The 15,593-nt window shown below is 39.1% G+C and overlaps 1 protein-coding gene across 1 annotated transcript; it reads left to right on the top strand.

Moving 5' to 3' along the window:
• Positions 1 to 12,604: 12,604 nt before the first annotated feature.
• Positions 12,605 to 14,936, top strand: rgs5b (regulator of G protein signaling 5b). The gene is made up of 5 exons (XM_042497740.2): positions 12,605 to 12,830; positions 12,942 to 13,031; positions 13,135 to 13,196; positions 13,303 to 13,466; positions 14,259 to 14,936. The coding sequence occupies exons 1-5, from the start codon at positions 12,787 to 12,789 to the stop codon at positions 14,433 to 14,435; spliced, it is 537 nt and encodes a 178-aa protein (XP_042353674.1). The 5' UTR covers positions 12,605 to 12,786; the 3' UTR covers positions 14,436 to 14,936.
• The last annotated feature ends 657 nt before the right edge of the window (positions 14,937 to 15,593 follow it).

Here is a 15,593-nt window from a genome sequence, read left to right as displayed (position 1 = left end):
CAAATAAATTGATGTTGATCCAGGTTTCAAAGGGTTAATTACAGGTTACTGGTTATACCATGTCATGACCTTATGGACTATGTGCATGAATCTTGTGCATGGCATTCTCTCATCGGAATTGTCCTCTTTTTTTTTTAGTAGGTTTGATCACTGATGACTCTCAAACAGAAAGTTTAAATTTGTACCTGCTGTGAGTCACTGCAGCTTTCAACAGCCAGTACTGCTGAGTCTCTTAAACGAAGCACATTGCAATGTGGGTGGACATTTCACGCTGACATTCAACAGCCAGGAGCAGGTTTTAAACCATTTAAACCAATTGTTGTACGGTGCGTCCCGCGGCTTCCTACACCTCCAATCGAGGATGGCGTACTGTGAAGCTGCCATTATGTTCACTCAGTAATCTACCTTTCCACCACCTCCACTCTTAACTCACTTAATGTGAACACTTTGTCTTGCTTCAAAGATTTGGAAACACAGCCGTGAAAGGATTACATTAGGCTAAACCTTCCAACGCAAGTGGGAGGATTTCGGAGACAATCCAAAAAGATGGAAGAGAAACAGGTGCATTTATCATTTTAATTACAGGCATAAGACTATGTAAATTCGTAATCTACAATCATTAAAGGGGCATTAAGAAATCCATGCCCTTGATCAATCTTTGTAACTGTCTCATTCTGCAGCCCCCTTTGCTCCTGTGCCCCACTTTTTCTCACTTCAGATGAGCAGAGATGTAACAGAAAGGTTGAGCGGAGAGCTGAAAAGGTTACGCTGTGAGATCAGTGCAGCCTTGTTCCTGCTTTTAGCTTCAGACAAACCTGCAGCTCTTCATGTCTATAAAAACTGTGTTTGTATATGGACAGTGACAGGCGAGCATGGTCTGGACCTGCTCTGAATGAAAAGTGTCCTGAGACAACCTTTGTAATGACTTATGATGCTATATAAATACAATTTACTTGACTTAAGGAAAGACTGAATATTTTTCCAAAAACATGGACTGATGAGTGAGGCCCTGTTTACACCTGTATTACAAGGCATCTTGGGCGATCTAATCGCATGTTAAAAGCACTAAAAACCAGCAAAAAGATGCATGTGATACATCCACTAAAACCACATATCATTTATAGTGTAAAGACTCTATGTAAAGATGGACAAAGCATCTCCACTCAGCCCACGGTACAAAAATAAGCCAAAATAATTCAGATATGACCACTGCCATTTAGTGCTGGAGACGTCATTTGGAGCCAAAATCTGTGCAGTAGCAATGTGTTATCAAGTTTCCCCGCCCACGCACTTGTCTAACAAATCAGATGTAGCACTATTGAAGATGAGCACACCAATTGACACACACAGCTGTCCATCATGCCATCAAATCCCCTTTTTAAAGCATCAAATAGCTAATCAATACTAAACTTTTGAGAAAAACAAACACTTAAACATCTGCGGATAACAACCACACACTACATCATCAACGCAGGACGTGGTAGTTGTTTTGGTTACAGCACGCTGACGCTCTTTAACTGTTTATTTTTGCACAGTTGTATAAAGTGTTACCTGACCATACAACATTTTCGCCTTTGAAAGAAGATGTGTTAAATTCTGCAGACAACAAGGTCTTTAGCTGTACAAACAGAACCACTAACATGACTAGCAAGCGTTCTGCAAAGCTGCAAGTAAAAGTGTGGATGCAATAACTGCACTGGGGGCAATAATGTTCAGCTGGAGACCTATTATGGACACAGGTGTGAACAGCAATGCATCACGGCTGTCCACTTGTGTTCAGATCATTAAAAAGCAGGTCTAAACAGGCTCTATGAGTACTACTGGCACCGCAATACATTGTACAAAATGTTACTTCCCAATATCCAAACCTTGGTGTGCGTTTCTTTCTTCATTGCTTCTCTTCTCTTCTCAACTAATAACAGCCAACAGATCCACTCAAGTCTTCTGGAAACCCAAAGATCAGCCAGGCAGACAGTGAAATGTGGTGATTTCAACTTTAATCAGCAGCCAGTGCAGGAAGAAGCATTGAAAGGTCAGCTTTTATTACTGTTGCTGTCTGCTCGGCTGGAACTTTCTTGGATATTCTGCAGCCAAATAGCGATCAGCTCCAATCAAATACAGCAGGTGTCTGGACCTTTATTTTATTTATTTTCATTTATTATTTACTCTGAGGAGATATTCATGTGGAACACAATATAAGATGCGTCACCGATGCAAAAATAGACGTCAAACTTTATGCTACCTATATTATGAAATAGTTTCCAAGTTTTTGGAACTTCTCTCATTTCCATTTTAATATTCCAAAACATTCCTCTCTTTTGTCACTCCAGGTTCTTATTTCTCATTAGATACCAGCGCGTGTCCAACACTGTGCTGCATAGCAACAATGAGAATCTGACACTCCTCGCGCCCTTTGAGCTTTTGTCTCTGCTATCAGCAACGCTCACAGCTCCGCTTTGTGAAGGCGCTGAAGAAACAATCATCCTGCACATTAACTCTCTCTGAACTCCTCCTGGACTCCCTGCAGGCCAGAAACAAGCTGCTGTAGATGCTGCCTAACTAGGGAGCTTCAACATACACAATCTGCCAAGCAGCCAATCTCACTTCTATTCATTTTCCATGAGAAGTGAGCTATTCTCTTTGCAATGCATGCAGGGATCACTTGTGGAGCAGAGCTGGTGCGTCACGTATTGAGACAGGGCAAATGAATGGATCCAGCAGCCCTGTGATTACACAGAATTACAAATAAAACAGGGCACACAAGACGTGTCGTTTTTTATTTAATATTTCCAACATTAAATCTTCATCACACTCTCTCTATGTAGAGTAAAGTAGGTCTAAAGAGACCATGGATGCAAATTTACCAGCAAATGTAATGTTCAGACAGTTTCGTCTTTATTTAATGTTTTCTCAGCCATCTTAACTATCTGGATGGGCCAAACGTGGAGCTCGGAGCTAAAAGAAGACAGTGGACATAAGATGGTTGCCAAGTTTGATTTTCAGCCAGCAGCATGGTGCTCGTGACTGTCAGCACACCACTTTGTTTCAGACTGAAATATCCCAAATGTTCACATCGTGAAACTGGTTCCAAGACCATAAATCCTAGTGACTCCACTAAAGTCATCATGAGGTCAATATTTGTGGATTTGAGTGACATGTCACAAGATTGATTGAAAGTTTGTGATGAATTTCTGTCCACTGTCCCTCACAGGAAATTTAATAAATACAAGAGCGAGAAAAAAAAGTCTGCCACTGACAGCACTATCAAATGCACATCAATTCCAACTGCTATCTGCCCTGCCTCAACGTCCCATTCACAAAAGATGTTTTCTAATGGCATTACAGCCCGAACTTGCCAATAAAGTTTTGCAGCTGAGTGAAATTATCCATGTGGCAAAGTATAAATGTTGCCTTTGTAACAAGAACACAGTAGGCCGAACAAGTGCAGAGCAAAAGGAAAAAACCCTCATCTGGCTACAGCTACTGCTGCCATGACCAATGGAAAGCCTGGGCGTGATACACACTTCAGTCACCACGAACTCTAAAGATGCTAATAATTACACTGGCACTGCATGGTGCTGTGAGTGTTGATCTTTGTAAACTGGACTGTTTTTGCGTAAGGCTTCGCATAGAAAGGAGTCAATTTTGAGCCCAATCTCTGCATATTATCTCATCTAAACTCATGTAAATTGCAGTGGAGCACTGAGAAGGCATCTTCTTGGCAGTGCAGTTAGGGGTGCAGAATTTTGGTTTATGACTAAATATAGTGCTTTAGGTCTAAGTCCTACAGCACAAAAATGAGTCTTAGCACATCTGGTTACATCGTCTCAAAGTCAATGGATTTTTTAATGTGTTTTTGGTTTGATGCCTGAAATGAAGTCTGTGGTGACACAAACTTAACGGACTTTCACATTTTGTTCTACAACATAAAATACGTCAGTAAATAATCCATCCATGTGTCTTCAAACAGGCAGCTAGTAACAAGTGGATAAATGAGACTACAGAACATCATTATGCTGAACACGGTTTTACAGCCTCATTGTGGTCAAAACGTAAAAGTCATGCGACCATAGTGTAGTTCATTAATATAACGTTTTGGGGTTTTGTTTATCTCTGGCGATGGCATTTAGGCTTCAAAAATCCTAAAAGTGGTGTTCATTTGTGAAGATTACTTTGCTGAACAAAATTTGTACGTTAAATAAATGCTAAATTGCTATGAGCTTATTTTCAGCAATAATTAAAAATCTAATGGAGAAAAAAAACAATAGGCTTTTTGATGAGAAAACCAGGGTGACGGCAACTTTCCTACAGAAAAGTGCCAACCCTGCATAACTCTATACCTGCTAAACTAATGACAGTCCCATCAGCCTCATCTCCACTTTGTTTTGTGCTTTTGAGCAAATGTTAGCATGTTAACATGCTGCACTAACATGAAAACATGAAAACATCATGTCAGAATTTAGCTCTAAGCACGACTGTGCCTCAGTAGTCTCACAGAGCTGCAATAAGGGAGTAGACTGGCGTCTTGTCCTAATGATCCTTGTTCACAGTTCATTTCTGAGAAGAGCTCAGCCAACCCACTCAAGTGTTGCCAAGCAGGCCGGACTCACACAGATGCTCCTGCCTAGATACTTTCAACAGGCCTATCCCAGAATATTCTTCACCTGTGCCCCAAAAAGCCCCAGTGCCTAAAAGCAGACAAACATTTACTTATGCTTTTGCAATGGAAAAAGAGGGAAAAAACGCACGCTGTTGGTTAAAACTGACATGATGTTGTAGATGTATGCTACAACTGCTCTATTCCTTTAAAGGTAAAGCATCCCATAGCATTGCCTGTTACAGTCCTCTATCCCCTGAAAAGAACACATTGACTGTTGGCTTGTGGGACTGAATTAAATAAATGCCAAAACAAATAGGGAAAATACACCGGTGCCCTCATCACACACCGATGTCACATTTCTGTCTTGTTTACCGGCACCTCATTAACCCTCCGTTCCCACTCACCCTATTGTCTCACAAAGAAGTAATATTGCAGAATAAGAGAAGACACATTAGTGGTGTATAGTGTCCCTGATTATTTCCCATGAAACAGCTTTTTTTCTTGCCTGCTTGCTGGATTTCTGGCAATGTACCCAATTAGCCGTGTGTCTACCAACGTCCTGCTGGTGCATCACTCGCCTTGCTGCGGGCGCATTTGTTTCAGTGCGAGCGAGTGCAAACTTATTAGCTTCCTGCAGAGTATTCTTTGGAAAATATTTAACCACTTTTTTTCTAGCTCACCTCTGTAATTATTCCAAGAAGAAAGAAAACGTCTCACCAAACGTGTTCACAGTGTGATGGAAGATACTGTGTGTAATCATGGAGGAGGATACGGTTCTAATTAGGCTTCACAATAGCTGATGTAAGTATGAATCTGTCCGCATGCTACGATTCCTTTTCTCTGGATTACAAGGGCAAACTCGTGCAGCTTGAAAGCAGATGGGTGAAAAACAACTCATGCATTATAAAAGCCAGTGTGTCAGAATTAAAAATACATTCAGCTTTAGTAGCTGGCAGGTACAGAAAGCTACTGGGACAGATGGGTGTAATCCAGAGGTACTGTATATTCTTTTTCATGTGCTGTCATTGATATTCCACTGCAGCTTTGGCTAGTTAACATTGATTTCTCATCCTCGCTGCTGCATCTCCAGATGTTAGATGGCCAGCTGACATTTGATAACACACAGATAGGATCATGTGCACCACTGGTGGCCACTGGCAGGGCTTCGTAGTTGGGATGCATTAGGTAAGCCTCCACCTGCTCTGTCAGATAGCTAGCTGAGTGAATATGCAAATCATGGCTTCGGTGTCCGCTGGCAGATGGTGCCACTCGAACTGTATCTGCAGCCTGAATACTGCACAACGCAGAAAATGGATGCTGTCTAAAGCAGACTTGCCAACCATTACACCTATAAAAGGGAAAGTTTTAAAACCAAAGCAATGGGTCCAACCCTCAGAAAAATGTGAGGCTCAGAGACTTTTTTTTTTCCTTCATTACTGTTCTGTTCTATTCTGAGAGGTTTCTTTTTCTCCAAAACATCTGGACTCTGATGAAAAACCAGTAAAAACACTGAACTAAGCAGTTTCATGTTATGAATCACTGTTTCTTTGATGGTTTTCGGCATGTAAGGCACGGGCCGCTCACCACATGCTAATGTGTGCACACCTTTTTTCTCTAATAACTTAAGATTCAGCCGTTCAGGAGGTTTTTAGCCAAACTATCTACAGAGGTCTTTTCCTCTCCAAAATATGCGAACTCAGTGATTTAAATAGATGAAGCAAATCAATGTTAACAAAAAAAAAATGTTTGTTTTTCTTCCAAGGGGGGAGAAAGGCCTGAATAGTGCCACAAACAGGTTGTGATAATGAAAAGGAATAAAAGGTGTGATTTTTTTTTTTCCCCAAAAAATCTAGAAACATCAAGACCTGACCCAATAAATTCCCATTGTTTATCTTGCTCTCTTTTATGAATTTAAATTATGCTGCCAACTTGTTCAAAAAATAAAATCTGAACATGTGAGCTTTACAGGGAGTAGACGTGGTGAAAGAAGAGGAAACAGTCCTGTTTTTGGAAGCCCTCCAGATAAAGGCCGGGGTCATGTCGGCTGGGAAATGGACAGACTATCTGGGAATTCCATGCTGCTGTGTACTTCCCGCACTCGAGACCCTTCCAGAAAGCCAGCTATGACTGTCTGAAAGTCACCACAGCAGGAAGCTGTGTCAGTCCCCACTGCATCAAGATAATGACTATTATGCAACAAAGTTTTAATTTTCAAATTAACAAGAATCGTGTGACATTAATCAGCTTAAGACTGGGTTAAATTCTTCAAGTATCGTAATCAGTGCAGTCATTGGTGAACATCTTGATTCAGTGAGGTTTTATAATTCTTAATAGATTTGTCCTATCAAGGCTGGATCATGTAGATGCTTTTTGGCGTTTTTGGCGCTTTTGGGCTGATGTTTTCCCGCACACACTCCTCTCTGTGCTTGAGCTTCAGACGTCACTTCTGTAAACACAGCCTGCTTCACTCTGTTCGTGTCTGCATTAAATGGGCAAAAAGTGAAAAGTTCAGCAGCAATGAAAAAAATGACTCTGAACCGGTCACAGGCAAGAAAGAACTAGTTGTAAGATTTCACATTCACCATGAAAAAGATATTTATGAATCTAAATTTACTCTAAAAGTTTAACAACGGGACGTCTGTGTTGCAACAGAATGAGGAGGCACTTGTTAAGAATTAATTCACCTTAATTTTGCAAATAAAACAAAAATGTTTGGTTGTCTTGACAATAGAATATGGCAGTTGCATTTTTGTTACAGGTGTAATAATGGATATATTAAAGAGGAAAACCAAAAGTCAACTTTAAGTTATTTTAAGTTACGGAAGTACGTAATGTCTTGATGTCACGACAGCCAAATTATATCACATGACGACTCACAACCATGATTTTATTTCTAAAAGGGGCACTAATTCGTAACATATGCAGGGTAAAACTTTTCTTAAGATGTCATATGAATTGTTGAATGAGGATATGTTGAACCACTGCATGTCATGATGAGACAATACCTTACAAATATCTAGACTTATCTAAATTATACTGCATCATTCTGTTTATTAGAAACGGAAAAGGCTTGAAAATCTTACCAAATTTAACTTGATTAAACAATTTTCTTCAAAAGAAAAACTCATGTCTGGGCTAAATCTGTATAAAAAAAAGAATGATGAGGAGCAAAGCAAGGCCAGGAAATTAAATGTCAGGTTTATGTTGTTCAAATGACCCAGTTTTTGGACAACATATGACCTAAATGTTCATAATGTGAAGAGCGTGATCACACTGTGTGCTGTTGGGACTTCTTTGTGCCATCTTCCACAGACCTAAGAATACATGTAACATCTGAATGTGTGAGTGTGACAGTGTGACTGCAGTAGCCTATCTTTCTTACTCATGCTTTTGTTGACTAACCCAGATAACATCTAGATCAATAATGACAACACAGTAAAAGTGGTCAGTCAGGCTGGAGGTGTATCTGTGTCAAGGGACACAATAAGTTAAGAGCGCTCATCAGGATCCTGTTCTGTTGTTGGATAATGCAGTGTAACCATGTTGTTGGATAACAGAATTTTTGGTGATATAACAGCAATTATGTTATTACCTGTGCAGGAGTCACCAAAGTAAATGTCACATCTTTGGCAGATAGTCGGTATTAATAGAAAGTGTGTCAGCAGCACAACAACAGCAACAGAAATAATTGCAATAGAATGAGAGACAACAAGACAAGTATTTTTCGATTCAGCAGTATTGCCATTTAAATGCAAATGTCAGCAGCCTATATTGTGAAAATTGAATCTCACAATGGTATTTAAAAGCTGCAATTATCAAACATCTGTTAATGGAGAGCACACCTGTGACAAAGACGAGAATAAAATGCTGCAAAAAAACATGCCCGGATCATTTTCTGTATGTTATAAATCGTATGATTTGAGTAGCAACTACAAAATACAAAACATGTTTACGAGATGTCAAGTGTCTCAAAGACAGAAGGATCCATGAGAGGAACATGTTCGAGACACGGGGTCCCGGCAAACACTGACCAAAGAGAGAAAATAGAACATCCGCTCTTCACGCTCTGAACTTCACCCTACTCACCATGCCGAGAGTCGTAATATTGTGAATCCAAACAGCCCACAGTGGCTGATACTTTTCTTCTAGTGAAATCTTTTAGATGACCTTTTATAAGACTTATTTGGGTATGTGAATTATGGAAAAATTCATTTTAAGCTTTGCTGCTTCCCTTCTTTTTTGATGTGAAATAACCACGCAGCGCAATGTTGATATATACCATAAATGAGTACATACAAAAAGCAAAACGAAGGTTAAGAATAACATTCCAAAAAAATTCTAAATGACAAATTTGTCCCTTTTCAAAATAATAATCCCTGTCAAAACCCTACAGTAAAATTCATACTCCCACTGCACCCTCTGTGTTTTCCACTGGTTGAAAAGTCATTCTGGTCACCGAAGCTCAGACAAAACCAAAACAAAGTCCTATCACAAGCTGAGATTTTGACAGGAAAATCTCTCCTCAATACAGTTGTACAGTGTTGCATCATCTCAGCAAAGCCATCACTAAGTCAGCATCTCTAACGTTACTCAAAAAAGTAAAAAGATACAAAGAACTATCCCTTTTGCTGGTTGCAGATCTACATAAATATAAAGTCCTTGATTCCATACAGCTTCAGCTATGTGAAGTCAGTATTTCTTTTTTTAAATTATAGAAATCTTAACAGTATAATCACATCCACACCAGTATAACATGTATGTCCCCGTTACATATGATATGCCGTTTATTGACAAGTTGCTATCGCGTCAACAACATTGATCAAGTATCACAACTATAGTGTAACCCAGATTTACTAAGTATGGTTTAGCCGTAGCTGTCACTATTTCAGTGTGTTTTCATTTCATTAAAGTTATTTTTAACATTTTGGTCATCAAAAAAATTCTTATTCAGCCTTCGGTTTTATTGAAAGACCCTCTAAGTAGTTGAATATTCCATTTTCCAGCAACTAGCATTAGGGTTATCTCAACCATCTCATTCAAATATGGTCACTACTGCCTCCATATCCATGATGGCGACTGTCAAAATGCCAAATTCTGGAATTCAAAACCCAATGAGTGACGTCTCAGCGGCTACATCCACTATTCACAGTCAATGGATACACCGTCCAGCATTTAACTTAATGTAGATCATTTAAACCTGCAAGGGTTTTAAATATATAATATAAAAAAATATTATAATAGAGCCATAATAATGTTTGGTTAAGATACAGAACAGAACAGGGAATTGGTGCAGTGAAGTATAGTCACATCATTTTTGCCTTTTAGGAATAAAGGATTACTGTAATTTAGGCTAAATAATCTATGTATATTTACAGCAATAAAAGATGTCCAATAAATACAATAAAAGTCAATGATATTTCACATAATTTCAAATACTGACTAATGCATAAATTTCACTACTTTTAAAGATAATTTTGAGCAATTTTCAGGAATTTTTGAGACAGATATGAAAGGGGAGGACCCGCAGCAAAGGGCCTGGGGCCCAAATCAAAGCTGGGCCGCTATGGTAAGGAGTCAGCCTCAGTGTTACTCATCCTACACAGCAGAGCTACCAGGGCACACCATGCTGTGCAATTTTTAAAATTTTTGTTCGTACTATTTGATAAAAATTAATTTTATTTTGAAATGCAATAAGGATAAAAACTAATAGAGGATTATATATAATGGTTCAGCTATGGCGAACTCAATGTTCAATGTGTGATGTTTTACGGTACCTAATTGAATATAAAGATGTTTTGTGTTAGAGTTTGAAGCGCTGCTGTCAAATTGAGCCCTAGCAATGGAAAATGACTGTTATTCCAGGACTTTCTATTACTGTATCAATGCAAAAAAAAAAAAAAATCTTCTTCTCCATACTGGCAATGCTGGGTTGTAACTTATTCATATTTTGCCCTGAGCAACACATCACACCTTTAAACGTGAAGAAGTTTCAAAAAGTTTTCATCCTTTTCTACCTTTCCACTTGAAGCCAAGTTAACAGCACTTACAATACAAAAATGATGGATTACTAGCTCCACTCAGCTGGATGCCCCATTTTTTAGCCTTTTCCTCATTGAGAGTTCATTTCTCTCTGTTCTTTCTCCTGTAAGACTGTGTTTCCACAGCAGAATCAGGGGAGAAACTCATTATTTCAGGCTGACATGATCTGACGGTGACACCCAGAGCACAAAGCAGCCAGTTAGACGGAAGTATTGTCCGGGGCAGCCGGCAGAGGAAGCTGGCTCAGACACTTGATTTTCCTTTTCCTGAATATTTTCCTGTGAACTAATTGAGAAATACCATATCAGCAGACTCTACTATTATCTGGCTCTCTGTCCAGTCTTAATATAGATTCTCTTATCCAATAAACAATAGTTTTCCTGATCCCGGGGCTATACATAGACACAATTACAGTACAGTACCTTTGCTTAATCACACCTTAAAAGAAAACAGACAGGCAGGAATGTAAGCTATGATATGAAACATACGATATAAACACTTTTTTGTTACTGTACCTGTGAGGACCTTGATTCTGCTATTCTCTCCGTTGAGGAACACATTAAAGATAATGAGGTCAATAAAGAAGTAAGATGGTACTTTTGGGCCCACAGAATAATTGTTTGGCAATAAATGTTATTATTATGTTGAGTGGGCTGTTTGGGGAAATCTAATGAATAGTTTATGTTTATTTGTATTTTGTAGTACTGTAATCATTTCCCACTGTGCTTCATTTTTCTTTCATTTTAATGCCATTTTCAGTTTTAATGGTGTCCTAATTTTCTGCGGTTTCGTCTCGTAATGAACTTTGTAAACTCAAGTAAAAAAAAAAAAAAAACACCTTTAAAATCTTCTGTATAAAACAACAAGAATGCATGACTACACAAGCAGTATTTAAAGCTTGTATATATTTATAATAATTATAATTATAGTTTTTTTTCAGGATTCTGATTGATTCTGAAAGCATTACGTTTTTGGCCACAGGGTTTACTTTTATGTACATAGAATGACACATTTGTATCGACAAATACAGGGAGCGGAGATCAGCATGTTGCATTACCATGTTTCTAGAGCCCACAACTGACAAATAACCACTGGCTCTAGATAGGGCCATGCACTTTTTTTATGTTTGAGCATCAAAAAAAACATCAAAATGCTTTATTCTGTGTTTTTACCAGTTTAAGTCACCTGGTCGATTTGTTTTGGAGAGAAAAATATCTCTGCAGACGTTTCAGCTCCCAGTAAAAACCTCCTTAACAATGAACACTGAGGGAATGCTAACTGTGACAAGTTTCAACTGGTTTTAATCTGTTCGCTTCCCCACTAGATGCCACCCAATCTCCTTAAATCTTACACGGTGAGCTGTTACAATAAATAATTGATTTTAAGTTTGGATTAGCAGAAAAATCAATAATCACAAAGCTGAAAACAAGGCTGTTTCTCCGGGCTCGTGAAAAGCTGTTTTGTATATACATGGCTTTCATAAGAAAATTAAAATATCCTTGAATGGTAACAGTTTTTATTGTTATTTTTAGGACCTGATTACAGTCAAGATCGGCCAAAGTACTCATTTTGGAATTTACAGACAGTCTCACTGTGAAGCCATTTAGATACAAGGGCTTGTTGACCCCAGTCATGAGACCAAACCTATTTTCTGTTGAGGCAGGAACTGTCAAAACGTCCTTACTTTAGGGGATTTTTCTGTCCTTGTGAGAACACCTCGTTCTCCTCACAACTACTGAAATATATTGTCACACACAAACACTCCCCATAACCCCCCCCACACACACACACACACACAGACACACTCACACACACCCTGACTGAGCACAAAGACATTTAAGAGCTGTGAAGTAATGCAGCCACCGTAGCAATCACACACGTTGTTCAGTCAGTGAGGAAGTAGCCTGGAGGAAAATCAGTGTCGAGGAGTCTCCTCATCCTCACACACGTCTCGTTTCATTGGCTGAGAGGGGTGATGTCACAGAGTGGACTTCCCTATAAAAAGTCGGTCTCCCACACAGACAGCAGACCAGCTGAGAGCTCACTCACTTCCACCAACGAAGACAGCTCTGTGAGACACTACATACTTTACACACAACTGTGAAACCTTTGGGAATATCTACCAGTGAGCAGGAAAACATCTCACCATGTGCAGAGCACTTGAATCGCTGCCTGTCACCTGCCTGGAGAGGTGAGTTTCTCTTTTGAAGGAAATTCAGTTATTCCAGTACTTCTTAAATATGACAGGTGGATTTAAATATTCAGTCTTTTGCTAACATGTTCTCTTTCTTTATCTTCACAGGGCAAAGGAGCTCAAAGCTTTGTTTGGAAGTTTGCTCCAAAAGTCAGATCACAGTATCACCTGCCAGTCAAAGAAAAATGACAAACTGAGGTAAATTCAAATTCTCTCTCTTTAAACATGTCAGCCACATTTAAGTGGATTGCTTATATTTTTTTAGAACTTCCCCTGATGATATGCCATTCTGTTTCTGCAGGATTAATATCAACGAGCCTTTGAAATGGAAGGAGTCTTTTGAGAAACTTTTGTCCAGTCAAAGTAAGTGTGATCCTCCACATCACAAATGTTTCAGTCATCCCAGATGTTTTGAAATTAGATCCAGATGTTAACCTACATTTCTCTTTCGTCTCTTCCCTGTTTTCAGATGGACTGTGCCTGTTCAGAGCCTTCCTGGTCTCTGAGTTCAGTGAGGAAAACATTGCCTTCTACCTGGCTTGTGAAGACTACCGGGCAACAAAACCCTCAAAACTGGCCGCCAAAGCCAAGAACATTTACGACGAGTTCATCGGCTGTGATGCACCACGAGAGGTAAATATAAAATAGCCTCAATAAAAAGTTAAGGCTGGGTATCATAATAGGAAATTACAATGAAAGTACCAATAGAAATATCATTTGAGTGATACTGATGCCAGTAAACTACTTTATTTGAGAGCGTTTTTTTTACGCTTCATTAAACATCCACCATGTGAATAGAGCGGCATGTAATACTGCCAAACTTTCTAACATTTTGGTAGCATTTCAGCTGAGTCCATTCATATTTCCAAAAACAGTACTATTTTTGAATCCCCTTTTACGAGCCGTCAGATTCTGTCTGACAATGTGAATTGAGCTGCTGGTTTTGCTCTGATACACTCCAAAAAGTGCCACAGAGGAGTAGCATATTTAGTAAACTTAGCACTATTCTGGTAGAATTGAACATTATGACCAGCTTAATTATTCCCCAGGTGTTGTTTTGGTGAGCATAGTCCCTAAATGTACGTGGAGATGCAGTAAATGGGATTCAAATTGCAATTTTTTTCTTCTGGAGACGGACCCCCACACTGCTTGTTTTATTATCTAGATCTCATGCCAACTTTAAATACACTACACTTTAGGTGTTTGGCTGCAAGCAAAACCATGCAAATAGTTTTTTTTTTCTAGATCTCTGTTCAAAAAAAAGTTTCAATACAATTTGGTACAGAGTTCTTTTGGTTCATACTTTAAAGGTATTGAGTACCCAGCCCTATAGACAATTTAGGATGCTCTTTCCCTGTTCTTGCTTCACATATCTTGCTCTGAAGTGCAGAGAATCACCTCTCCTCCTCCTCTGCTCCCGCACAGGTAAATCTCGACCATGTGACCAAAGCCATCACAAAGGAGAACTTGGAGCAACCCAGCGAGACCTGTTTCAATCTGGCTCAAGCCAAAATCTACACCCTGATGGAGAAAGACTGCTACCCTCGCTTCCTCAAGTCCTCCACATACCTGGAGCTCTGCAGAAAGGCCAAGACAGGCTAACAAACTTTATTTAAAAAACTGACGTAAAGGGACATAAGCTTACTGACGCACAGCGGAGACTGGAAAGGTTCACACGGAACAAATACCTCAGTCCAAGGAGACTCGGGCCAAGTTGCCAAGTCATTTTTGAGGCAGAAGGCTGCATACAGATCAGTGTCAGAGCTGGAAGCTGAAGGACACGTGAAGCTGTGAGAAGACACAGACTAAGTTGCAGGCGAAGTCTGCCTCTGAAAGAGATTCATGTAATGTACATACAGGGCTGCATGAACAGCAGCCAAAGTGGTATGAATTTTAAAATGCAGATAGACAGAAATGAGTTGCTTTAACACAACAAATCTACCACTCGGAGAGACTAATAAGCATTACTGTTTATTTATTATTATTATTTATTTAAAGTATTTTTATTATGTGGTGAAAAGAATCTGTTTTTCATATGTGTTTTTATCTGAAGTACTGTATGTAAAAATATAAGCATTGAATAAAAGATTTCCAGAGACAAAAGATTAGTGTTTTGTGCTGTGGAAAATTCACACACACAGAGGGTGGATGTGGTTAGTGAGGTCAGAAAAACTGTAGGAGGAAGGAAGACGAAGGCTTGCTCATGTGTGCTGTTATAGCTGCTAACTAATCTGCGGCCTCAGTGGTTAGACTTCACACATGGGTGAGTGGATGACTCCTTTTTTCTGGAGTTACGCTGAATGGAAGATATGAGTGTGTGTGTGTGAGAGTGTATGGCGTATTATAGGAGGTACTGAATTAAGACAAGTCTGACATCTTTATTAATCAGCAGAGGGGAAACTGGTTTGGTCACCCAGCAACAAACAAGAGATACTAGTTAGACATGTCACAATAGACAATATATTAAACTATGGTAATCAAACACAAACTCATTTCTAAAAAAAAAAAAAATGGTATAAACACAAGAATAGTTTCAAAGAGTTTCAGATTTTGCAAAACACACTTATTCATTTTTTTGCCAGGAGTTAGATGAGAAGAATGATACCTCTTTCAAACATGAAGAGTTAAAAAGTCCAACTCTAATGATTTTAAAGAAACTTTTCTGTAACTAGACCTTTCCAAACTTCCAGACTTAACAAAACATTGCATTAAAATCACTATCTTTGCATGTTAGACATTGTGCAGGAGTTTTTTTTTTTT

This window comes from Plectropomus leopardus, chromosome 12 (assembly GCF_026936395.1).
Source record: "Plectropomus leopardus strain MGB_pleo_1.0 chromosome 12, ASM2693639v1, whole genome shotgun sequence".
NCBI classification, from domain to species: domain Eukaryota; kingdom Metazoa; phylum Chordata; class Actinopteri; order Perciformes; family Serranidae; genus Plectropomus; species Plectropomus leopardus.
The sequence above is the reverse complement of the archived record's forward strand: the minus strand, read 5'-3'. Positions and strand labels throughout refer to the sequence as shown.